General features: G+C 37.3%; 1 protein-coding gene across 2 annotated transcripts in view; it reads right to left on the bottom strand.

The window, feature by feature from the left end:
• MYCBP2 (MYC binding protein 2) overlaps nucleotides 1-26,110 on the bottom strand; it is a 266,872-nt gene that overhangs the window by 10,066 nt on the left and 230,696 nt on the right. Inside the window, exons 63-76 of one of the 2 annotated variants that reach the window (XM_079721660.1) lie at nucleotides 25,833-25,993; nucleotides 24,403-24,559; nucleotides 24,009-24,233; nucleotides 21,649-21,714; nucleotides 20,345-20,584; nucleotides 19,931-20,029; nucleotides 10,368-10,448; nucleotides 9,041-9,307; nucleotides 8,046-8,329; nucleotides 5,875-5,971; nucleotides 4,445-4,564; nucleotides 2,581-2,682; nucleotides 1,190-1,318; nucleotides 694-826 (exon numbers count right to left, since the gene is read on the bottom strand). In XM_079721660.1, coding sequence (XP_079577786.1) covers nucleotides 694-826; nucleotides 1,190-1,318; nucleotides 2,581-2,682; nucleotides 4,445-4,564; nucleotides 5,875-5,971; nucleotides 8,046-8,329; nucleotides 9,041-9,307; nucleotides 10,368-10,448; nucleotides 19,931-20,029; nucleotides 20,345-20,584; nucleotides 21,649-21,714; nucleotides 24,009-24,233; nucleotides 24,403-24,559; nucleotides 25,833-25,993 — 2,161 coding nt within the window. The remainder of the gene's footprint in view (nucleotides 1-693; nucleotides 827-1,189; nucleotides 1,319-2,580; nucleotides 2,683-4,444; nucleotides 4,565-5,874; nucleotides 5,972-8,045; nucleotides 8,330-9,040; nucleotides 9,308-10,367; nucleotides 10,449-19,930; nucleotides 20,030-20,344; nucleotides 20,585-21,648; nucleotides 21,715-24,008; nucleotides 24,234-24,402; nucleotides 24,560-25,832; nucleotides 25,994-26,110) is intronic. The other variant, XM_079721659.1, reaches the window with a different exon arrangement.

The raw sequence follows: 26,110 nt of genomic DNA, 5'->3' as shown, positions 1-26,110 counted from the left end.
GAACAAGATTTGAAAAACACAGACCAAGCTCATTTTAAAACACAGGTACAAAATTCTAAATATGATAAGTGAACTTAGCAATATTTACAGAAAATGTTTTTTAAAAAGGATAGTTTAGGTCATAAATACAATGATGGTTCAAACACTAGAACATTCATTAATGTAATATGATATGGAGGGAAAATAGGAGAAAAAAAAATCAGCTGTGAGAAAAGAAAAGACCATGCTCTTGCAGCATGAAAAGTTATTCATATTTAAATTTGTCAGATTTACATCTAACACCAAAATCAGAAATTTGTGTCAGATAAACGGCAGACAACAGAGGTGCTGAAAATTGAGAATCTGTAAGATTCAATGTACCTTTAAGCTGGGAATACACCAGACTTTAGAAAAAAAATCAAAACGAAAAATGCATATTTTGGAGATAAAATGACTTGCCCAAGGTCACACAGCTAGCTCATGGCAAACCAACTTTCCTGACTTTTAATCTAATGTTCTATAATAGAACACTGAACACTGTCTAGTAAATATAAAAATACAGACAGTGATCAATGATCTCATCATCACTTAATAGAAAACACTCAAAATTATTCACATTAAATAATTAAATTAAACTAACATCTAGTTTAATCGTAATCAGTAGGGATGGTTCAATCTATTTGTCAGGCACGGTTCACTCTTAAATCCTTTTACCTGTGTGTTCTCGGAATTCCACCATTGCCTTCATGGTTTTAGAATCTGCTAGTGCCATCAACCAGAACAATTTGGTTCTACCACAACCTTCATGAAGGTCAACCTTTATAGCTTCTTCTTCTTCTTTGAAGACCTATTGTATCATTAAATAAAAGGGGAAAATATAGCACTATGAAAGAAGTATAAATTTTAATTATTCAATAATGAAAACAGCTTTTATTTATTAAGCACCCTAAGAAATTCCAGGTATCTCTAGTCTTGTCTTTAATCTTCACAACAGCCCCATTTTTATAAATGTGGAAACCAAGTCTCAGAGGTTAAACAACATGCTTGATTTACACAGCTGGTAAATGAGACAGCTGGGAACTCCACCAAGGTCTTTGATTCCAAGGTTCATTTTTCTCCCATTACACCAAGTCTCCTTCCCACATTATTTCTTACTGAATATACTTTATGTTACAGATACTATTCTGCATGTAAATGCAGAAATCTTCACCTGTCTTTGATGAGTTTTGGTTCGCCGATGAAGATGAAGGAATCTGTCACAGTCAGTACATAAGTTTCCACATACGTTGCACAAAATGATTGCTGCAGTTTCACCGTCATCATGGTTATCACACATAGGCTAGAACAGGACATTTCCATACGTTACAAAAGATTAACAAGAAAGTCTTAAATACTCATACAAATTGAATGTGATTTATTTACAACAGGAACAGACTGTTACTCTGAACTTGAATAAGAATTTAGAATCTGAACATTAAACAGAATTATGGCAAGTGTACTTAACTATAAAAAGCCCTTGGGCTTCCCTGGTGGTGGCGCAGTGGTTAAGAATCCGCCTGCCAATGCAGGGGACACGGGTTCGAGCCCTGGTCTAGGGAGATCCCGCATGCCACGGAGCAGCTAAGCACATGTGCCACACAACTACTGAAGCCCACACACCTAGAGCTCCACAACAAGAGAAGCCACCGCAGTGAGAAGCCTGTGCACCGCAACGAAGACCTAACGCAGCCAAAAATAAATAAATAAAATTTATACATATTAAAAAAAAGGCCTCAAAATCCCCAAATCAATGATAAATGCACTATGGGCATTGAATGATTAACAAAATAAACATGTATACTTTTCTTAGCGACTTAAGAAAATTTCTCCCATTATGTTCAAACATTTTGTATGCTAAATGAATAAATAATGCATTTTTGAAACTTGGGTGTTAAAAAGAAAATGTTGAAAGGGCCTGTATAAAGTTTTTCCTTCCAGTGAAGCAAGGGATACTTATCAAACCTACTTTAAGTACATCTGTGAATAAATGGTATAGCATGTTGTTCTCTTACTACTTTATTTCCTTATCATAAAATTGATTATATTTTAGTACAAAATCTAGATATAGAATCAGAGTCTGGCTAAAACCAAACTTTGATATGATGCAAACATGACTCAGAGAAGAAGGGAACAGTTTTTTTATGTAATTAAATCCCCTAATATACTATGCAGAGGGAACCCTAAGTGAAACAGACTTGTGAGATGAACTTGGGCAGTGTGACACCAGTTTTCAAGAGGTCCACTAACTGTGTATTTTGACACGTAGAGTCCTTTTTTTTTTTGCGTTACGCGGGCCTCTCGCTGTTGCAGCATCTCCCGTTGCGGAGCACAGGCTCCGGACGCGCAGGCTCAGTGGCCATGGCTCACAGGCCCAGCTGCTCTGCGACATGTGGGATCTTCCCAGACCGGGGCACGAACCCGTGTCCCCTGCCTCGGCAGGCGGACTCTCAACCACTGCGCCACCAGGGAAACCCCTAGAGTCCTTTTTTTTTTTTAAAGCTAAGCCAAAGCTTACTGTAAAGAAAACCAAGCTAAATTTTTATAAAGTAACTCTGATCTTACCATTTGTTTTTGTTGCCCATCCTTTCCCATCCATCTCCCTGAGGAGAGGCGATCCACGTGGTCCTGGTCGAGAACACACAGCGACGCCAGAGCAAGCCAGAGCTGCCGAAGGGAAAGGCTGTTACACTACAGAGCGTGGGGTGACGCCTTACAGAGCACCCACCGCCACAGCTCAGTGAAGGCCAGCTGGACTTGAAAAGACGTACAACCCCAGTGGCTCTCAAGTCTTCCTGGTGGGGTACCAGGCACCCACGCCCTCTACTGTGTGTGCTATGCACAGAGTAGGCACTGAAATACATACTGAGTAAATGACTGTTGCTCTGATGAACCATTCTGTTGTCTACCTGACATATAAAATTAACCTGATATGTAAACAACATATCAATACATAAATTTACATATTTAATATACCAATGCCTTCTACACACTTTCCATCTAATATCTTCCTGAGGCATTAAATTCCAAGGAAATCTCTATGCCTCTAACAGTCGAGCACTATGCTGGGTACACTTTGTCAGAAATAAGTAAACATCTTACAAGCATTAGAAAATTGCCCTCAAAAATACTTTAAAGCTTTCTGAGGCTTAAAGAGCAAGCTTCATTTTTACAAAGAATAATATATTTCTTCATTACTGAAAAATAGAAAATAATACTTAACTGTCTCAACTCTGAGAAGTGCATGTGAGTATCACTGGACATGAAGAGTAAGGGGGAAATAAAATAGGAAAAGAGAAGCCAGAAGAAAATTAAAGTTATGCAAGGAGAAAGGGGAGAGCCGACTGAAGAACGAGTGCAGCATATACGTGGTGGGAAAGGGTGACTGTCAGAGCAGCTGCTTCAGAGTCACACTCACTGGCAACATGGCAGGAACTGGCTTTTTCTGCCCAAGGGAGATAAAATGTATCTTCTTTTTCAGACTTCTGAGGATTAACTTAGGCAATTTCTACCAGTTTTGACTTCTTCCTAATGCTGTCACAACTGCCCTGCTTCAAGGAAATCTCAAATCTCTTTTGGAAGTATATGGGACATAAAATTTGGTAGACTAAAATTTACAATAGATTGCATCTCATCTGAAGGATGCAATCTCACTTCCTAAGAGATTCTGCCCCATTGTGCCCTGGGCACACACTTTCTGCTTTTGAAAAGTAAGGCCTACACATTCAGTAAGTAGGCCACAGGACTCTATTTTAGGACAACTGAGTTATTACAGAAGGAGTAGGCAGGGGCCTTTTCTTTAAAGGACCTTCAGTCTATCACAATGTCATGCTGACACTAAAATTAACAGTAAATACATCATTAGAAAGACAGTACACTGACATATACGTAATTTAGCTTTTTTTTAATGAGTATATCCTTAGCTCCCTAAATAATAACAAAAACAAGTGATAAAGAACACATAACAGTGAACATTAAAAATTACCAGGCTTAGATTATAATTCAAAAAAGCCCTTCATACTTTTTTCAATAAATACAATATTTGGTAAGAAAAAAGAGTGAGATGGGTAGGGGAGGGATGGATTGGTAGTTTGAGATTAGCAGGTACAAACTATTATACAGAGAATTGACAAACAACAAGGTCCTACTGTATAGCACAGGGAACTACATTCAATGTCCTGGGATGAACCATAATGGAAAAGAATATGAAAAAGAATGTGTATGTATATATATATAGATAGATAGATAGATAGGTAACTGAATCACTTTGCTGTACAATAGGAATTAACACAACATTATAAATCAACTATACTTCAATAAAATAAATTTTTAGAAAAGTAAATTAAGCTGGCTTATTTTTTAAAATTTGTTCAAATCTATTACTGAAAAAGACCATGCAACAATATAGACCAAATGAAAGGAAACCTACCCTAGTTGTTGCAATACATCTCACTGGAGATCTAAATTCTTCCTCCATCTTGGTCAAGGCAATGATGGTTTCTGCAATGGCATTTTTTGTCACTCGGGACCACGCTTCTGACAGATGACCCTAATGAGCAGGACAGAATAATTTAATAAACAACCAGAGAGGTATAATCAAAGGAGCAGATTCTGTTCTCTGAACATCTCTCACCAAAAAGGAAAATTTATTTGCTAGTGGAATCTTAGATCAAGGGGCATACTTTAATATAAAAATCCTTCACAACTATATGAACAATTCAACTTCTACTTACTATTTTGATGATTCAAAACAAAAGTCAATAAAAATTTAAGTTCTCAGTACTCTTTTCTTACAGAGTTCAAGGGCATTTCATCTTACATGTAGATAAAAACATAACAAATACTAGGCTGTCTATGACTGAGAAATTCTGATCATGAAACCCTGTTATTTGACATGGAGCTCACACAGCTAAGCTAAAGCGCTTTAGAAGAGTATTACTGGAACCCGAGAGCATAAATGGGTTCAAATTACAACTACCTTAATTTGCTAACGTGATTTTTACTGAACACCAACATGTTACTCCTAGAGAGTGTTCCTAAACATCTTTCATAAATATTTTCATCCAATGAAAAGCCTATTTACTCAGAAAGCCTATTTGAGAATGGAAAAAATTCTCCATTTCTCTGATTGAGGAAATGTCCACACTGCTGGGAAAAGTGACAGAACTTCCTATTGCCCCAGAATATCCTTACTCGTCTCATATCCACACGCTATCAGTCTTTAAAGGGACAGTTCAAATTCCAAGTCCTCCTCTTCCAAAATGCTTGCCGTCTACTCTACCTCTCAGGAACCTGTCATCCACAGTGTCCTGCCCTCCTGGGGCTGAACTCCTGGAAATACAATGGAATGTGAGGAAACTAACATGGAGTAACCAGTGAGAGCCAGGGACTCTGAGAAGTAATTCCCTTTCCTCCGCACTCTGGGATCTCCCTGCAAAAGCAACACCTAAAGACAGCAGTACAGGATGTTCATAAACTGTGAGAACTAAAAGACAGCAAGAAACCTTTGCTCTGAAAAGCCCTTTTTCTCCCTTTAGGCTCTTGGGCTCAGGCTGTTTTTTTTAGGGTTCAAAGAGTATACTTTTTTTTTTTTAAGTTTCAAAGTCTTGGAAGACTTATGTAATAATTCTCAAGTAAATTAATTGGGAAGCTTGAAATGAACATAGTTTACACAAAGGGCAAATTTATCACCAGCTGGAAAGACATCGTGCGATAGTGAACCTACTAAATGGACCTTGTAAGCAAAGCAAAATAACACGAATGTTCTCTCAATTCAGCAGAATGATTATGCTACTCGTTTTGCCAATCAGGTTCCTACTGTACTTCACTGACATAATGATCAGGAGGATGGGAACTTACTGCCGCCATATCCTTAACAAGTTTAATGATGATCTCTGAGATCTGCGTAGGAGTTGAGCCCTTCATCCACCAATGACTCTCACCTCGTCGGATATAACTACAAGAAAAGTCAGCGCTTGTAAACCAATCAGTGAGAGTTACAAATGAATAAGATGAAAACTGTTATTTCAGCATGCAGCATTTTAATTTTTAAAATGATTCAACCAGTCAGGACATTTTTAAAAGAAAATTAACGACAACATTATTCGTAATCCATCTCTTCAACCCCAAGGGAGTAGCTATTCTGATATGTGTTCCCTTTCAAATATTTCACTGTTTACATATTATTTTATATGCATCTTTTAGAACAGTACTATTCAAACTATATCAATAGAACACAAACTATTTGTTACCAGTCCACATAAAGATAGGAAATTGCACCAGAATATGTCAACTGTATCACTGAGCATACAGCAAGTCCCCTACATACAAGCCTTCAAGTGACAAACTCTGAAAGATGCAAACGTGCATCTGGTTCCAGCAAGGAACCAGAACCTGTGCCATCAGCGTCAGGCGTGAGTGACATTGCAGCTGGCCCTCCATCTCCTACTGCTGACGATCCTTCAGCTCTACCATCTCCCACCTCCTCTCCCTCCTCCTGTCTGTAACTCTTCTTGTCTGTTCACTCGATGCCAGCCCCTGTATGCCAGCTGTTGTACTGTACTACTGTACTTTTCAGGGTACTGTACCCAGTAAGATTAAAAATGTTTATTTTTTGTGTTTGTTTGTTTTTTACGTATTATTTGTGTGAAAAGTATTGTAAACCTATTACAGTACAGTACTATATAGCCGCTTGTGTTAGTTGGGTACCTAGGCTAACTTTGCTGGACTTAACGAACAAACTGGACTTACAAACGCGCTCTTGGAATGGAACTCATTTGTATGTAGGGGACTTACTGTACTACTGTTTAGTTCAGCTCACATTTTTTTCCCCTAGGAAGACTATCCAGATGAAGGAAGCAATATACTTATTTACATTCTAGTGCTATTCGCTTAATGTTATGAGTTGGCTCTTTGACTAACATTATTCCAGATGTCTCTAATCTTCTGCTGTTACACACAGTTCTATAACAAACAGCCCTGTATATATATCCTTCTGCACATGTATGAACATGTTTGAGACAAACAGTTCTACAGAAGTAGAATTGGTAGGTCAAAGGATATGCACATTTTAAATATAGTGATATGTTATCAAACTGACATCCAAAAAGGTTATGGCAATTTACATTAGATGTCATAAAAACTGTCTATTTCTTCATAATTATGCCAATGCAAAGATATTTTACTATTGTTTTAATCTACATTTCTCTGAATACCAGTGAGGTATCTTTTCATTTACTTACTGGCATTTGTAACTTTTCTTCTCTGAAGTGACTACTCTTGGCATTTATTTTTGTATCAGATGTTTGTCTTTTTTTTCCATTGATTTACAGTCATTCTTCTAATATTAGGACTAATAATTCATTGCCTACTATATAAGTGTTAAATATTTCTTTCCAAGTCAGTTGTTTGTATTTTAAAAGTATTGTCTATCAATTAATTTTCACTTTTATGTAGCCAAATCTCTGAGTCTTTTCCCCTGTTACTTTTGGGTTCTGTGTTTTATTTAAGGACGTCTTCCCAAATTGAAGATTACAAAAATATTCTTCTATAATTTGTCCTACTAGAGTGTAAAAACAAAAATATACAAACCTTTAATTGATCCCAAGTTTATTTTGTAATGGTGTGAGGTCCTACAGTTTTTTTTTTTTTCTTTTGCATTTGGGAAGTACTCTAACATCATATACTCAGCAGATTTTTCTTTCCCCACTAATTTTTTTTTTAATTTAAAAAAATTTTTGGCTGCACTGCACAGCATGTGGGGATCTTAGTTCCCAGACCAGGGATAGAACCCACGCCCCATGCATTGGAAGGCGGAGTCTTAAACCACTGGACCACCTGGGAAGCCCCTCCTCCCTAATTTGAAAAGACACTTTTATTACACACAGCATTCTCTTTCATACATGGGCCAGTCATTTATGGCTCCTATTTCTGGTAAATAAGCAAATAAGAGGGAATTTGAAAGGTCTGAATTCTTCAAACAGTAGCTTACTCTGTTCTGTTTTTGTACCAAAACATATGCAATGACCAACCTGGAATTGAAAATCATTGGAAGGGTAACTGTTGTAACGCCTTTGCCCACGGAGGTACCAGCTGTGCCTGTGATGGTGGTTCCTTTGGCTTTTAGCTGTACTGTGAGTGCTTTGGCAATGCATCCTAGAAACATGTCCAAGATACCTAGCTTATTCCAATCTCCTTTCTCTGTTGAATGAATAATATCACTGATATCTGCTGGGGGGAGGGATTTCACTCCTATAATGCTGGCCAGACGATTAGGGGTAACTTCAGGCAAAACTCGTCTTAGTAAGGAGGTCACCTGGTACGAAAAATAAAAGAATCCTATTTAAAGATTTGGGATTGACATATACACACTGTTATATTTAAAACAGATAACCAACAAGAACCTACTGTACAGCACAGGAAACTCTCCTCAATATTCTATAATCATCTAAATGGGAAAAGAACTTGAAAAAGAATAGATAACGTATATATGTATAACTGAATCACTTTGCTGTATACCTGAAACTAACACAACATTGTTAATCAAGTATACACCAATATAAAATAAAAATTAAAAAAAAAAGATCGGTGTTTTAAAGGTTTCATCTTTTTTAATGAGTCTAGCTGATGTTCTATGACTTCAAAAGCTCTGAGAAGGACAGAGAAATGATTTAAACATGATTTAATTTCTCAAGTGGTAACTACCACTCCAGGGCAGCAAGAAAAAAAAAACACGTCTCTTACTTGGTCATTATATACATTATATACCTCATGAATAAGATATTCAGTAGCAGAACACGCTCTTATCACAATAACACATTACTAAAATGGAACATATTTTGTTCTTCCATATTCTCATTACAATGAGTCAAAAAGAAAAAACATGGGGTTAAAATACAATCCCAAAACCAAAACATAACAACAAAAAATAACCAAACAAAACCCCCTGATTCTCTTTGCTAGAGTGATTTTTAACAATGTTTCAAGTAACAAAATAAGCCTACAGGTAAGTGGTGTGATCAGTCACCTGTCTCTGGACGCGTGGAGAGGCGGTGTGGAGCAGTGAAAAGAGGTCCTGGAGCAGAGTCAGCTGCTGGGCCAGATACTGCCGGCCCACGTTGGAGCCACTCAAGGCTAACACCATGGAGAGCAGCTCAAAGCAGTAGGCATCGGAGGAGGCATCTTCATCGTTGGGCTGCGAATTGGCATTTTCTTTGCTTGATATGGCATGTTCCCATTCTTCACGAACTCTGGTGGCTTCCATGCGAATAGCCTGGACGATGTGAGCACACACCTATTTGAGGGCAACATAAAGAAAATGTAAAAACATTATTTGTAAGGCCTAGTTGAAAACAAAACAACACAAGAATACTAGTTGATACTCAATTTAATACTCTTCCTCCCAGTTAATTCTCCATCATACCATTCTCTTAACTCATCTTAAAACCAATTAAGGAAAACTAGGCAAACCATGATTAAAAATCTGAGTATTTAAATCAACTAGTATAGAAACAAATTATATACTAGTTACCAATTCCCCTGCCTGTGGTTTAAGACATGAAATGAAAACAAATCACCATACTTAATCACTTCTAAGGCACATTTCCCCCCACACGCTAACATTTCTATTCATAATGTGCTTTATAATTGATGCAATTCATAATTTAATTGGCAGCAAATTTTTTTAGTGATATATAAAATAACAGCACATTTTACAATTGGTAGCTTCTAAGATTCAATAGAATGCTGTTAAAGATAAAGCACACATAAATTTATGTGATTTATTTAAAAGATTTAATGGTGTTGAAAGTTAGAATAATGGCCAACTTAAAACCTAATTCAAAAGTCAATATCTTATTTGACCTCTGAAGGGCTAATTTTGTTACGTAGGCACCCCTAAATGAACCCCCATTATATGAATGATCTAGTGCTACTCCCCCATCTCCTGATAGTTAAAAATAACAACACTGGTTTAGTTCACATTATAATTGCTCAGCAAAATAATTTTAAAAAATCAACCAACAAACAAAAAAACGGGGTGGGGGGGAAGGAACACAGGAAATGCAAATGGAATCTGATATAGCTGGGTACTTGACACCAAAATGAAACAAGCTACCTGAAAATGATAAAAACAAAGAGCAGCAAGGTAAGAAAGTTAACACTCATAACAAAATCTTTAAAGTGATGCAGGTATGCCAATATATTCCTTCCTCTCTAGAAAAAGGCAGACACATTCTGCAGGACCTATAAAAGAGTCAGCATGGAAAAGCCTCCATAAATTTTGGAAAATTCTTTACACCCTAAAAACAAACAAACAAACATTGATGAAGACAATGAAATGGCTGTTAACCAACCTGTTTTTGTAGGTTAGTCAGTTTACTCCTGCTGAATATGATTCCAACCATATGTTCTTTCAGGTCAGCATCTGAAGTTGCCTTTATACAGCAAAAAGGAAAAAAAGGAAGTGGGCTCTTTCAATAAAATTTGTATATTTGACATTTTGAAGCATCTTGAGAAATAATTATGCAGGTATTTTTACAAGGTGAATTTATTTTAAATGGAGATCTATAATACTAGGACAAAGGATAAAAAGTTTGAAGAAATCACTGTTGGCTAAGGTGGCTATAAAAAGGGCAAAATTTCTGAATTTAAGAAATCCAGAGAAGTATACTTCATGGATTTCTTTAATCTAGTCAATCTGTGTCAGTTTGATTGAATCTATTTCTGAACTCTGAACATTATTACTTCATATCCTACATTTGGTTATTAGAAGAGCAACTCAGGAAAATGACATTTGGTTAAAAGGAAAGTGTCTTAAGAAAACTCTCTGATAACGGTGGCCTTAAATCAAGCTACTCCAACACCAACAGTAAACAAAGAAGCATATCGTAAGAAGAAAAATGAAGGTTGAAGTTTTATGCACTCTCAAGTGGTGGATAAATATGCAAACACATAAATACACAATCTTATTTAATCCTCACAAAAACTCCATAAGGTAAGATCTGATGTTTTGCCTGTCTTACAGGTAAGAAAACTGAGGCAAACCACCCTTGTATTAGAATTAACAATCACTCTTGGTTTCACTTTTCTTAGGATAGAGAATGTCACTCCCACCTTAACTATGAGAAAAGCTGATAATCTACAAAACCATAACTTTTGGGGTGCCCATCAGAGAGCTGAGGTGGGCAACCAGGTGAACTAAAATCTAAAAAGACAAATCCATATAGTCGGACACTTCAAAATTCTTTCTGTACCTGACAGAACAAGAAAATGAGCAAAGAAACAAAAATCAGCAAGGTTCTTACAGACCTGAACAAAACTATCAGCCACCTGAATTAATCAATATTTATAAAACCTTTCACAAAACAACAGCAGAGTTCATATTCTTTTCCAGTGTACATGGACATTCACTAAACTATACCATACTATGAGCCAGAATTCAGGTCTTAACAGTTTTAAAAGGGATGAAATTATACGAAATTTATATATATATTTTTACCGTGATAGAATTAAACTAGAAATCAATAATACAAAGCTATCAGGAAATCTCCCAAATATTTAGAAATTAATTACCCAGGGGTCAAGGAAGAAATCAAAATAGAAGTCAGAAAATATTTTAAATTTAATGAAATGAAAAAAACAATGCACTCAAATGTGTGACACTAAAGCACTGCTTAGAAGAAGATTACAGCATTACTTATATGAGAAAAGAAAGGTCTCGAGTCATCATATTAGGACCTTAGGAAACCAGAAAAAGAACGAATCAAATCCAGAGCAATCAGATGGAAAGATATAATAAAAGAAGATACATCACTATAGAGTCTAAGGATAGTAAGAGTATATTATGAACAACTTATGCCAATAAATTCAGCAACTTAGATGAAATGGGCAAATTACTTGGAAGACACAACTACCAAAGCTCACTCAAAAAGAATGGGTAACTGCAATATCCCTGTATCTACTAAGGAAAGTAAATTTGTAGAATAAATTTTTTTTTTTGCTACTTAAGATACTAGTAGATTATACATTAACAAATGAATTCCTTTTAGATAGAATGGCCTTTTAACTTCTTTCATAATTCACTTTGCTTTTTTGACATACCATACTATTCATTCATTTAAAGTGTACAGTTCAATGGTTTATATATTATACATGCACAAATCAGTGCAACCATCACCACAGTCAATTTTAGAGCATCTTCATCACCCCAAAAAGAAACACTGTGCCATTCATCTATCACGCCTCTAGTTAATCTTCTTTTTTATTAAAGAAAAATAAACTGCATATAAGCAAATACAGCATATCCATTAACATACATAGAAATATATGGATTATTTTACTTAATAAAAGAAAATGAAAAAAGAAAAATACATAAGAAATCCATTCTGATAAAAATTCTCAGCAAACTAGAAACAGAAGGAGCCTCCTCAAACTGATTAAGAGCAGTTACAAAAAATCTATGGTGAAAGACTGAATACTTTCTTTTTACGATCTAGGAAAGGAAGACTAATCTCACTACTTTTATTCAACATGGTACTGAAGGTCTTAGCCAGTGCAATAACATAAGATTGGAAAGGAAGAAGTAAAACTGACTTTCTTTGAAGACTACATGATTATCAATGAAGAAAATCCCAAAGATACCACAAAAAAGCTTCCAGAACTAATAAGTGAATTTAAGGGGACCATAGGATATAGGTTTAATACAAAAAGTCAACTGTATCTTTATACACTAGAAATGAATAACTGGAAAGTGAAATTAAAAATATCATTTACAATAGCATCAAAACCATGAAATGTTGAGGGATCAATTTAATAAAATGTGTAAGACAGGTACACAGAACTGAACTATGAAACACTGCTGGCAGAAATTAAAGAAGATCTAAATAAATGGACAGACCTAAATAAATATCATATTCATGGACAGGAAGACTCAATATTAAGATGTCAATTCTCCCCAAACCGACTTAGCACTTTGGTGCAATTCCAATCAATATTCCAGTAGGTTTCTTTTTATTTATTTATTTATCTATCTATCTATCTATCTATCTGTTGGGGAGGAAGAAATTGACAATCTGATTTTAAGCTTTCTATGGAAATGGAAAGGACCTGGAATAGCCAAAACAACTTTGAAAAAGAACTTGGTTGGAATCTTATCTCATGATTCTCTATAAAGCTACAGTAATCAAGACAGCCTGATGCTGGTGTAAGAATATACGTGTAAATTAATGAAACAGAATAGGGTCCAGAAACAGACCTACACATTTACAGTGAACTGATTATTGATAAAGGATAGACTTTTCATCAAATGGCAGTAGAAGAATTGAACATCTACATGCCAAAAAAATGAACCTCAACCGTTAGCTCATACTGTATAGAAAAACTTGAAATGTATAGAGTTCTAAATAAAAGAACTAAAGTTCTAAGGTTTCTAGAAGAAAACAGGAGAAAATCTTTGTGACCTTAATTAGATAAGACACAAAAATCATGAGTCATTTAAAAAAATAGATAAATTGGACTTTATCAAAATTAAAAACTACCTCAGAACAGAATAAAGAAAAAAAAAAAAGAGAATTGAGGACAGTCTCAGAGACCTCTGGGACAACATTAAACACACAAACGTTCGAATTATAGGGGTCCCAGAAGAAAACAAAAAGAAAGGGACTGAGAAAATATTTGAAGAGATTATAGTTGAAAACTTCCCTAATATGGGAAAGGAAATAGTCAATCAAGTCCAGGAAGCGCAGAGTCCCACATAGGATAAATCCAAGGAGAAACATGCCAAGACACTTATTAATCAAACTATCAAAAATTAAATACAAAGAAAAAATACTGAAAGCAGCAAGGGAAAAAAGCAACAAATAACATACAAGGGAATCCCCATAAGCTTAACAGCTGATCTTTCAGCAGAAACTCTGCAAGCCAGAAGGGAGTGGCAGGACATATTTAAAGTGATGAAAGGGAAAAACCTACAACCAAGATTATTCTCCCCAGCAAGGATCTCATTCAGATTCGATGGAGAAATTAAAACCTTTACAGACAAGCAAAAGCTAAGAGAATTCAGCACCACCAAACCAGCTTTACAACAAATGCTAAAGGAACTTCTCTAGGCAGGAAACACAAGAGAAGGAAAAGACCTACAATAACAAACCCAAAACAATTAAGAAAATGGTAATAGGAACATACATATCGATAACTACCTTAAATGTGAATGCATTAAGTGCTCCAACCAAAACGTATAGACTGGCTGAATGGATATAAAAATGAGACCGTATATATGCTGTCTACGAGAGACCCACTTCAGACCCAGGGACACATACAGACTGAAAGTGAGGGGATGGAAAAAGATATTCTCCATGCAAATGGAAATCAAAAGAAAGTTGGAGTAGCAATTCTCATATCAGATATAATTGACTTTCAAATAAACACTATTACAAGAGACAAAGGACACTACACAATGATCAAGGGATCAATCCAATAAGAAGATATAACAACTGTAAATATTTAGGCACCCAACGTAGGAGCACCTCAATACATAAGGCAAATGCTAACAGCCATAAAAGGGGAAATCGACAGTAACACAAGCATAGTAGGGGACTTTAACACCCCACTTTCACCAACGGACAGATCACCCAAAATGAAAATAAATAAGGAAACACAAGCTTTAAATGATACATTAAACAAAAAGGACTTAATTGATACTTATAGGATATTCCATCTAAAAACAACAGAATACACTTTCTTCTCAATTGCTCATGGACACTCTCCAGGATAGATCATATCTTGGGTCGCAAATCAAGCCTTGGTAAATTTAAGAAAACTGAAATAGTATCAAGTATCTTTTCTGACCACAACGCTATGAAACCAGTTATCAATTACAGGAAAAAAGTCTGTAAAAAATACAAACACATGGAGGCTAAACAACACGCTACTAAATAACCAAAAGATCAGTGAAGAAATCAGAGGAAATCAGAAAATACCTAGAAACAAATGACAATGAAAACATGACGACCCAAAACCTATGGGATGCAGCAAAAGCAGTTTAAGAGGGAAGTTTATAGCAATACAATCCTACCTCAAGAAACAAGAAACATCTCAAATAAACAACCTAACCTTACACCTAAAGCAATTAGAGAAAGAAGAACAAAAAAACCCCCAAAATTAGCAGACAGAAAGAAATCATAAAGATCAGATCAGAAATAAACGAAAAGGAAATGAAGGAAATGATAGCAAAGATCAGTAAAACTAAAAGCTGGTTCTTTCAGAAGATAACCGAAACTGATAAACCATTAGCCAGACTCATCAAGAAAAAAAGGGAGAAAACTCAAATCAATAGAATTGGAAATGAAAAAGAAGTTACGACAGACACCACAGAAATACAAAGGATCATAAGAGATTACTCAAAGCAACTATATGCCAATAAAATGGACAACTTGGAAGAAATGGACAAATTCTTAGAAAAGTGCAACCTTCCAAGACTGAACCAGGAAGAAATAGAAAACATAAACAGACCAATCACAAGCACTGAAATTGAAACTGTGATTAAAAGTCTTCCAACAAACAAAAGCCCAGGACCAGATGGCTTCTTCACAGGCGAATTCTATCAAACATGTAGAGAAGAGCTAACATCTATCCTTCTCAAACTCTTCCAAAATATAGCAGAGGGAGGAACACTCCCAAACTCATTCTACACGGCCACCATCATCCTGATACCAAAACCAGACAAAGATGTCACAAAATAAGAAAACTACAGGCCATTATCACTGATGCACATAGATGCAAAAATCCTCAACAAAATACTAGCAAACAGAATCCAACAGCATCTTAAAAGGATCATACATCATGACCAAGTGGGGTTCATCCCAGGGATGCAAGGATTCTGCAATATACGCAAATCAATCAATGTGATACACCATATCAACCAGCTGAAGGATAAAAACCATATGATCATCTCAATAGATGCAGAGAAAGCTTTTGACAAAATTCAACACCCATTTATGATAAAAAACATCCAGAAAGTAGGCATAGAGGGAACTTACCTCAACATAATAAAGGACATATATGACAAACCCACAGCCAACATCGTTCTCAATGGTGAAAAACTAAAACCATTTCCACTAAGATCAGGAACAAGACAAGGTGGCCCACTCTCACCACTATTATTCAACAGAGCTTTGGAAGTTTTAGCTACAGCAATCAGAGACAAAAAAGAAATAAAAGGAATCGAAATCGGAAAAGAAGTAAAACCGTCACTATTTGCAGATGACATGATACTACACATAAAGAATCCTAAAGACGTTACCAGAAAACTACTAGAGCTAATCAATGAATTTGGTAAAGTAACAGGATACAAAATTAATGCACAGAATTCTCTTGCATTCCTACACACTAAGGATGAAAAATCTGAAAGAGAAATTAAGGAAACACTCCCATTTACCACTACAACGAAAAGAATGACAATACCTAGGAATAAACCTATCTAAGGAGACAAAAGACTTGTATGCTGAAAACTATAAGACACTGATGAAAGAAATTAAAGAGGACACCAACAGATGGAGAGATATACCATGTTCTTGGACTGGAAGAATCAACACTGTGAAAATGACTATACTACCCAAAGCAATCCACAGATTCAATGCAATCCCTATCAAACTACCAACGGAATTTTTCACAGAACTAGAACAAAAAATTTCACAATTTGTATGGAAACACAAAAGACTCCAAATAGCCAAAGCAATCTTGAGAAAGAAAAACGGAGCTGGAGGAATCAGGCTCCCAGACTTCAGACTATACTACAAAGTTACAGTAATCAAGACAGTACGGTACTGGCAGAAAAACAGAAAGATAGATCAATGGAAGAGGACAGAAAGCCCAGAGGTAAACTCACGCACATATGGTCACCTTATCTTTGATAAAGGAGGCAAGAATATAAAATGGAGAAAAGACAGCCTCTTCAATAAGTGGTGCTGGTAAAACAGGACAGCTACAGGTACAAGAATGAAATTAGAACACTCCCTAACACCACACACAAAAATACACTCAAAATGGATTAAAGACGTAAATGTAATAAGGCCAGACACTATAAAACTCTTCGAGGAAAACATATGCAGGACAGTCTTAGGACATAAATCACAGCAAGATCCTTGTTGACCCACCTCCTAGAGAAATGGAAATAGAAACAAAAATAAACAAATGGGACCTAATGAAACTTAAAAGCTTTTGCACAGCAAAGGAAACCATAAGCAAGATGAAAAGATGGCCCTCAGAATGGGAGAAAATATTTGCAAACAAAGCAACTGACAAAGGATTTAATCTCCAAAATTTACAAGCAGCTCATGCAGGTCAATAAAAAAAAAAAAAAAAAAAAAAATCCCAGTCCAATAATGGGCAGAAGACCTAAACAGACATTTCTCCAAAGAACATATAGATTGCCAACAAACACATGAAATTGAGTTATTTGTAGTGAGGTGGATGGACCCAGAGACTGTCATACAGAGGGAAGTCAGTCATAAAGAGAAAAACAAATACTGTATGCTAACACATATATATGGAATCTAAAAAAAAAAAAAAAAAAAGTGGTTCTGAAGAACCTAGCGGCAGGACAGGAATAAAGACACAGACGTAGAGAATGGACTTGAGGACATGGGGAGGGGGAAGGGTAAGCTGGGACAAAGTGAGAGAGTGGCATGGACATATATACACTACCAAATGTAAAACAGCTAGCTAGTGGGAAGCAGCTGCATAGCACAGGGAGATCAGCTTGGTGCTTTGTGACCACCTAGAGGGGTGGGATAGGGAGGGTGGGAGGGAGATGCAAGAGGGAGGAGATATGGGGATATATGTATACGTATAGCTGATTCACTTTGTTATAAAGCAGAAACTAACACACCATTGTAAAGCAATTATACTCCAATAAAGATGTTATAAAAAAAGACCATATTAAAAAAATAATAAAAAAATAAAAAGGCTACTTTCTACAGGGTTCCATTAAATAACACCTGGGAAAAGGCAACATTATAGGGGCAGAAAATATCTCAGTGGTTGCCAGGGGTTAGGAATGAGATGAGGGGATTGAATGCAAAGGAACAACTGGGAAATTCTGGGAGAGATGTGTTTTAAAACTTGCTTGTAATGATTTCACCACTGTATACATTGGTCAAAATTTGAAACGGGGCTTCCCTGGTGGCGCAGTGGTTGAGAGTCCGCCTGCCGATGCAGGGGACACGGGTTCGTGCCCCAGTCCGGGGAAATCCCACATGCCACGGGGCGACTGGGCCCGTGAGCCATGGCCGCTGAGCCTGCGCGTCCGGAGCCTGTGCTCCGCAACGGGAGAGGCCACAACAGTGAGAGGCCCGCGTACGGCAAAAAGAAAAAAAAAAAAAAAAATTTGAAACGATGCAGTTTAAAAAGATGAATTTTTTGTACGTAAATTTTACTTCAAAAACCTGACTTATATAAAATGATTCCCTTAAACGTTATGTTATCTCACCGCCATCGAACCACTAGCATAACCTTTCCTATTCAATCTTAATGCCTCAGCATACACTCTCCTAGAGTTAGGCCAGCCTCTTCAAGGCGCCCTTGCTCCCATCCTATTAATCTGACTTTCATCCATTCTCTTTCAGGTCTAACTCAAAGTCTAATATCCCCCAAGAAGCCTTCTCTGACCACTCTAGGGCACAAACAATAACCTCAATGTACTCTGAAATCCTGACAGGCAACTGATGTGCAGTTTTCCACACATTTAATAAGTAGATTATACACTGTAGAGTATTCCTGTTGATCTGTTTTTGGGAGGGAGCGGATGGACTGTTCACATCTAAGAACAGAAGGTAAGCTTTTTCAGGGCTTGTTACCAGCTTGTAAGGTTATTTAGCAAAGAACTGACATTTGTTAAAATTCAGCTGATTTAATGAGTAGTTACTCAGTCTTGCAGTCGTGCAAATATCTCCTAAAGATGCTGAAAAAAATTACCAGAGTTTATGAAATCCCTTTTTTTTTTTTTTTTTTTTTTTACAGAACCCAAACAGAAAAATGTGGATGATTTAGATGCTACTGTATCAGAAGGCACAGGGTCAGCCAAGGTAAGTCCTTGAAATTATCTTTCAAAGGGCTGTCAAGTTGATTATTTACAGCATCTAAAGACACAAGAATATGAAGACTAGTCAGGGTTGACCTCTGTTTTTGAAAATGGATGAGGCTCTCCTCTTAGATATAGTGCTTTAGTTTAGACCAGATAAGTTAGGCAAATGCATTTTAGAAGAAATTTTAAGAACAGTATAAAGAACAGGTCATTCCAATAAAAATTTACTGAACACATGTGTGTTTATGCCATGGTGGATATAAAGACAAACCAGACATGTACTTGGTCTTTAAGAAGGTATAATTAAGTAGAAGATATAAAACATGAATACAAATAAACCTAACGAGAGAGAAACCAAGAAGAGACACAGAAATTACTATGAAGCCTAGCAGAGGACATACTACTTTGTGGCTTCTCCGCGACCTTCTTTATGGTTTCCCCTGAACCATCACAAAGGAGGCTCATGGAGAAGACAGTATTTTTGAGCTGAACCGTGAAGGACAGAGAAGATGGTGGAAGGCGCACAGCACAGTCAACGACGAAGCTGATTTTACAAGTGCAAACATTTAAACACAACAGCCCCAAGGTTTAGAGCAAATTTTGTTGTTACTTAAAATACCAGCTAGATCGTACATGAACAAAAAGTGAATATCTTCTGGTAGTTCCTTCATCTTCTTTCTAAGTAGAGTAAAAACTATTAACTTTAGTTTTAGTTAAAGATACAGAAACTAGTATCCCATATACATTAAAATACACGGCAATACATGGATTATTTCAGTGAACAAAAGTAACAAAGTGAAAAAGGGAAAGAAATATTTTTAGAATATAAATAAATACATTGTATACTTTTTCTTCTCCTTCAGGTGATGACAATAGTGCTTTTTCCTCTTGTTCTGGTGTGGGTTCAGCATCTCCAGAGATGAGCTTTCCAAATACCTGGTGGAGAAGAGAAGGAGGTGAGAACAACTCAATGGCAGAACCTCCTCGGGAAGGCTAGAGGAGTCAGCAGCTGGCTCTGTGGTCTTTATGCTACTAGGTTATTCCTACTGCACACCTCTACCCTTCAGGAGATGAACGCAAAGTGAAATACAAGAATTCAGGGCTATGAGAAGAAAAAAAACGGGCCACGTTTGTAGCCAGCAATCTCTAACAAGCTTTCCAAAATATTTTGTTAACCTTTGATATTACTGTTGAAGTAGCATATTATTTCAATTTATCCTGTGCTAGAAAATGTGTAGTAAGGACACTCACTTGTGATGTAATAAGTCTGAACACTCGTAGAGTCTCAGCTTCACAGTTCCTTTGCTGGGCCACACTGGCTGAAATCTGGCCAGCAATTTTTGTGCTTTCACCATCCTTCCAGCCCAGAACCTTAACTTGTCGAACTCTCAGTGTATTTTCTGGGCCCTTTAATTCAATTTTGATGATGTGATTATCCCCTCCTGGAAGTTCACTTGTTACCCAACCAATGTGCCTGGAATCCAGATCAACCTAGGAGAGAAGAAAAGGGATAGAAACCTGATACAGGTGTACTACTGTTTTATCACTGTCCTAGACTTTGCATTAATAACAGCAAGCTCAAATAACAAATAATTGTACCCACAGAAAAGCTTATTAGATTATTTCACACTGATTATCTTATTTAAACCTTGTGAGGATAATACTCTAGTAGCTACAGATGAAGAAAGTGAGGTTAATTAACACAGATGGCAGACATCTAGTAAGTGATGGAGTTGAGAATTAAAATGCAGGTCTGCTTACTATGTGGCTTCCGAGCACAAGTTACGTAAGTGAAACCACTGCAAACAATTTACATGACTGTACCTACACTGACTGTAATGAAGCCCTGTTTTGTGCATCTTCACATGAAAGCACATTTAAAGCAAGGATTTTTGCTGTGCAGTTACTTAATATATTTTACTTTTGAAGAAAAATTATATAATATGTAAATTCACACTGGTCATTACTTATTTCAGTATATTTCATTGAGAATACAACTTTTTTTCAAGGATTAAATTCCTGTAAAATGGTTTTTGACACTCTTCACTCACAAGTAAGTGAGTTTATACAGAATCTCGGTCACATGCCCAAATAGAACTTAACTTGTTTCTAGAGTTGGTTTGTAAATTGACTTTCAACCTGGATACAGTCGCAGTGTTGTAACTGAAAGATTTTCAAGCTACAGGACAACAACCTACATTTCAACCTGAAGTGTGGGTGAATCAAGGTGACAGTTGTGAAGCAGATCTATGATGAATCTTAAGGTACCCTGAGTCTCCGCAGGGGAGCAGGAGTCAGGGTAGAGGGCTATAGCATGGTGTACCTCCTCATCACTAGGGAGATTCAGGGAAATAATGGGTAAGATGTTTAGAACAGAGATGGTTGTAACTATTCTTATACATGGACCATTTGCCAATTTAGTGTTTTGTAAACAGACAATTTCCTATAATACTTGTACTTGGGTGGCACGCCAAAATTAGAACTCAACAGTGGAGACTGAGAAGAAGAAATTTCTCCCTGGGCAGTAAAACATTTAATGACAAAGTTTTAATTACCTGCTTTATTCTGCACAAATCTTCTACTGCTTTGCCAGTTAAGAAGGTCATCGAGGTAACTTTATTCTAAAATAAACAATTCAAAATAGTTACTATGCCATGTTCCTGGCTCCAGAACTGACAGTGATTTCTTACAGCCTATCAATATAACATCAACTCTTCTGCCTGTCTTTTACGATCCTTCCGAACTGACTTCATTCCATCTGTCCAACCAACGACAGTTCCTACAACTCCAGTCTTCTTATTCTCACAAACTCCATCTTGAATCTCACATTTCAGCCCTTCTCTACGGGCTCTGAGAGAGGAGGTTGGCATTCCCTCTTTTCATCCAAAGTCTAATCATTTAAATTCTATCTTTATCATGAAGCCTTTCAGCAACTTGCCTTGCTACTCATGTGCCATTTTTATCACATTATTCTCATTGTTTCCGGCTGTAAAAAGGAGGAAGACAGGTAGCTTAGGCAACAAATACTTGTGAGTATCATGATGGACCCAGATGGCCTTAGGGACTTGGAGAAGGATATATGAGAGGGATGGGTTCTATCCCCTCGAGATCCTTGTCAAACTAGGGAAGGAACATTAACACACAAAGTAAAATATCAAAAGCAATTCAATACCTTTAAGTACTGAGAAGAGTCACACTGGTACTAGAGCCAGAGACCTTAAGTTTGAGTAAGTTTTGTGCCAAGCACATCAAGAAAGAGACTGACATACTAATTCCTTGGAGAGCTGCATACTTTAAGTGCTATAGGCTGATGCAATTCAAATCAACAAGTGCTGTGTTTAAGGCAGTGTGGTGGGCAGGCTGCAGGGACACAGAAGTATGTAAGTCCTAATGATGCATATAAATTAGAGGAGGTTTCCTAAAAGAAAAGCTGATGTCAGCATACATACTGGGGCTTTTAAAAATGAGTATTATCATGATTATCTCTCATAAAAGACAAAAATGTCAAATTGAGTGCAACCATTGTTTTGAGGGAAAGTGTCCTAGCTTACAACATGCATCAAAGATAACACTGTACTGAGCAGTGAGTTCCTGACAGAAAAATGTTTTGATTTGTTATACTTGACTTTCAAGTAAGATAAAGTAGTTGTACCACCTGAACTGTTGGGTCTCAAGAGGAGGTAAGCGAGTGATATATTAGCTAAGCCTTTATTCCTTATTCAATCTGAGCTGATGGACAGAAGCTGGGGTGACCGTGGACGGCAAGGAGTGCTCTGACTGCACACTGAACTTCTGTGGTTGCCGTTCTCCATACAGGAGACCCACACCCATCACTTTGGCTGTCCCTGGGAAAGGAAATACACAAATGGGATCAGAGCAGCTTGGAAATGGCCCAAGGGGACTTATTAATACTATATCTGCTAGCAAGCCACTTCCATTCAGAGGGAAAAAAATACCAAGAAGTATTCTTCCCCAGGAATGGGGTAAAAGCATGGGAGTTTGGTAGTTGGTGCTACTTTTTTCTCGGCTCTGAACACTCAAGTAAATAGGATGCTTTTTCCTCTTCAGTGCTTTTTGTAGAAGAGTGCTCAATTCAGTGGAAACAGGTAGACAGGCTAGAGCTAGGGAGAACATAAAGTATGATTACTTAGGTTAGTCCAGGAACCTCCCCCAATTCCCTCATGATGGCCGGGGGTGAGGATTAAAAACTGAAAGCTAGGGCTCCCCAGGTGGCGCAGTGGTTGAGTCCGCCTGCCGATGCAGGGGACATGGGTTCGTGCCCCGGTCCGGGAGGATCCCAGACTGTGGAGCGGCTGGGCCCGTGGGCCGTGGCCGCTGGGCCTGCACGTCCGGAGCCTGTGCTCCGCAACGGAGAGGCCACAGCAGCGAGTGGCCCACGTACCGCCAAAAAAAAAAAACAAAAAAACAAAAAAAACTGAAAGCTAATTACACTATCGGTCAAAGTGTATTAAGTGCCATCAGAGTAATATAAAAAAGAATCCAGAGGAGAGAAAGGGTAATTTTTATAGATGAGGTACTGGGAGAGGATTTGTCTATTGGGTCCTAGATTTGGGAAGGATATGAAAAGCAGAGTTTAAGGAGAGGACTTCCAGGCCAAGGAAATAGCCTGAACAGGGGGCATGGAGGTAAAAAATCATGGAATGGATACTTATATTGCTTAGCTATAGCCATGGTATATTTGTAATCAGACCTTTTCTTAGAATTGGTATTCCACAATGCTCCCAGTCATATTCATCTGTTTTTAGACGTAAGATTTATTTTAGAACTATAAAAATATAGTTTGGTTGGTGAATTCCAGATGAAAATCTCTTTGCTAAAACTCAGAAATGAGACTGCATGATAAATAAAGGTCTGAAAAGAACTAACGAACCACAAATTAAGTTTCCTTTCTTACCCCAAGATCTCGGGAATTGTCCACATGAACAGATACATAGCGGGCATTGATTCCTTTCACACAGTTGATGGTGACGTTCTTAGTTTTGTTTTTATCCTCATCTCCTGATTCCCAGAAGGTTTCTGTGGAACCATCTGTCAAACTGCCAATCATGGCAGGTCGGCTAGAAGTTTTTATGTCAACAATGCTGGTTAGGTCCTTTAAGCACATTACAATGCATAATTCCTACCAGAAACAAATATACATAATTATAACACTCAAATGGACATCTCCCATGATAATAAAACGAACAGACATAAGACAAGAAATAGCAGTAAGAATCAAATTATTTAGAAGTAATTTTCAGTTTCTCCTTCAATACATCGTTGAGTCGTAACAATGCTAAATGACTGACCTGACTCATAGCTTCAAAGCCAGACTGTATGCTGATGCTGAAACTCTCTTCACTGTCTCCATCATCTGATTTTGACAAAATATTGTTAATGTGATGGAAGACGTTGCTCTGATGGAGGAACTGGTGATCAGATTGCTTGAATTTCAGACTCCAGCATCTAAAAAGGCATAAGTAATACATTAAAAAATTCTTTTTCGGGAACCTCTAAGGAATTCCTGGAAAAAAGCACTCTGTAGCTAATATTTCAAGAAATCTTAATGCTCTAGGTACAAAAAATACAAATTTTAAAAATTCAAGAAACAAAATTATTTCTACTGGCTTTTTTTTTTTTTTTGGCGTACATGGGCCTCTCACTGTTGTGGCCTCTCCCGTTGCTGAGCACAGGTTCTGGACGCGCAGGCTCAGTGGCCATGGCTCACGGGCCCAGCTGCTCCGCGGCATGTGGGATCTTCCCGGACCGGGGCACGAACCCGTGTCCCCTGCATCAGCAGGCAGACTCTCAACCACTGTGCCACCAGGGAAGCCCTCTACTGGCTTTTATTCATTCTATTTTTTTGTGTGTGTGAGAAATAAAGGTCATTTCTTTCGAACAATATAAATTCTAAGGAAAGTTCACCCGTTTTAAAACTGGATACATGAAGGTCAAGGCTACAGAAGCAAAAAAGGTAATAAATCAGTTTTGTAGACAAGTGTTACCCCAACTATAAGAGCCTCTTAAATGTATTAGTCTTACAATTCCATACTAATCCACCAAAGTATAACACACTTTGTACTTCAAAAATCTTGTGAGGAGGAAACAAAATCTCCTCTCTGCTGGTCTTAACATTAGGGATGTGGGTAGCCAAAATCACTCCTTCAACCTATTTCTTATAAAGATCAGTGGAGGATTTATTTATATGTGTAGTCTAGTACATGGCTCTAATGACAAGGTCCACAATGTAAAAGTAATGTTGAATCTCAGCAGGTCTGGACTTAAAAGGAGGCGATGTTCTTCAATGTAGTTTTAGGATTGGCTGCATATGACTAGGCTCTATTTCTCTTGATATTCTTTTCAATTCAAAATCCTATTTTGATTTCTGTTTTTGAGATTTCATTCCCTCTCCCTTTTTGTGACATTTAAGACTCTACTGTTGAGTAGTACTGACGTGATTTCAGGTAGAAGAGAGGGGAAAGTGAGGAAGACTGTTACAGACTGTGATAATTTAGAGGACTAAGTAGTATATTACCCATGTTTTACAGAGGGGCCAACAGGCATGAACTAAGAAGAAGGACAATTCTAAATTATGACAGTCATGAGGGAGGCACCATTCACATAATGCAGGTATTCTTTCTATCTTACTATTTAAAGAGGTCTTTCAAGCATTTTGTGCTTTGACTACTCCACAAAATCCCTTTTCCAGGGTACCTACAATACTTAGATATAAGATTACCTCAGGGCCATTTGCTGTAACGAACTGCCGCTGGGGAGAGACATCATAAGATCAGAGATCGTTTGAAGCAAGCGGTGAAATGTATGTGGTAAAGGATGAGCAGCTTCCCCTGCGATCACTATATCTGAGAGTGGATGTTCACATACTCTTGTATCTTTCTCCTAAGACAGAAATTGAAAACAAGTTGATCCATTTGTCTGCTGGAAGGAGTTTTCCCCACACAAAAAAATGTATACTTTAAGGATACTCATGTAACAGAAATGTAAACAAAATCAAAC

The sequence above is a fragment of the Hyperoodon ampullatus genome (genome assembly GCF_949752795.1).
Source record: "Hyperoodon ampullatus genome assembly, chromosome: 16".
Lineage (NCBI taxonomy): Eukaryota > Metazoa > Chordata > Mammalia > Artiodactyla > Ziphiidae > Hyperoodon > Hyperoodon ampullatus.
Note: the sequence above shows the minus strand (reverse complement) of the source record. Positions and strands in the feature narration are given on the sequence as shown.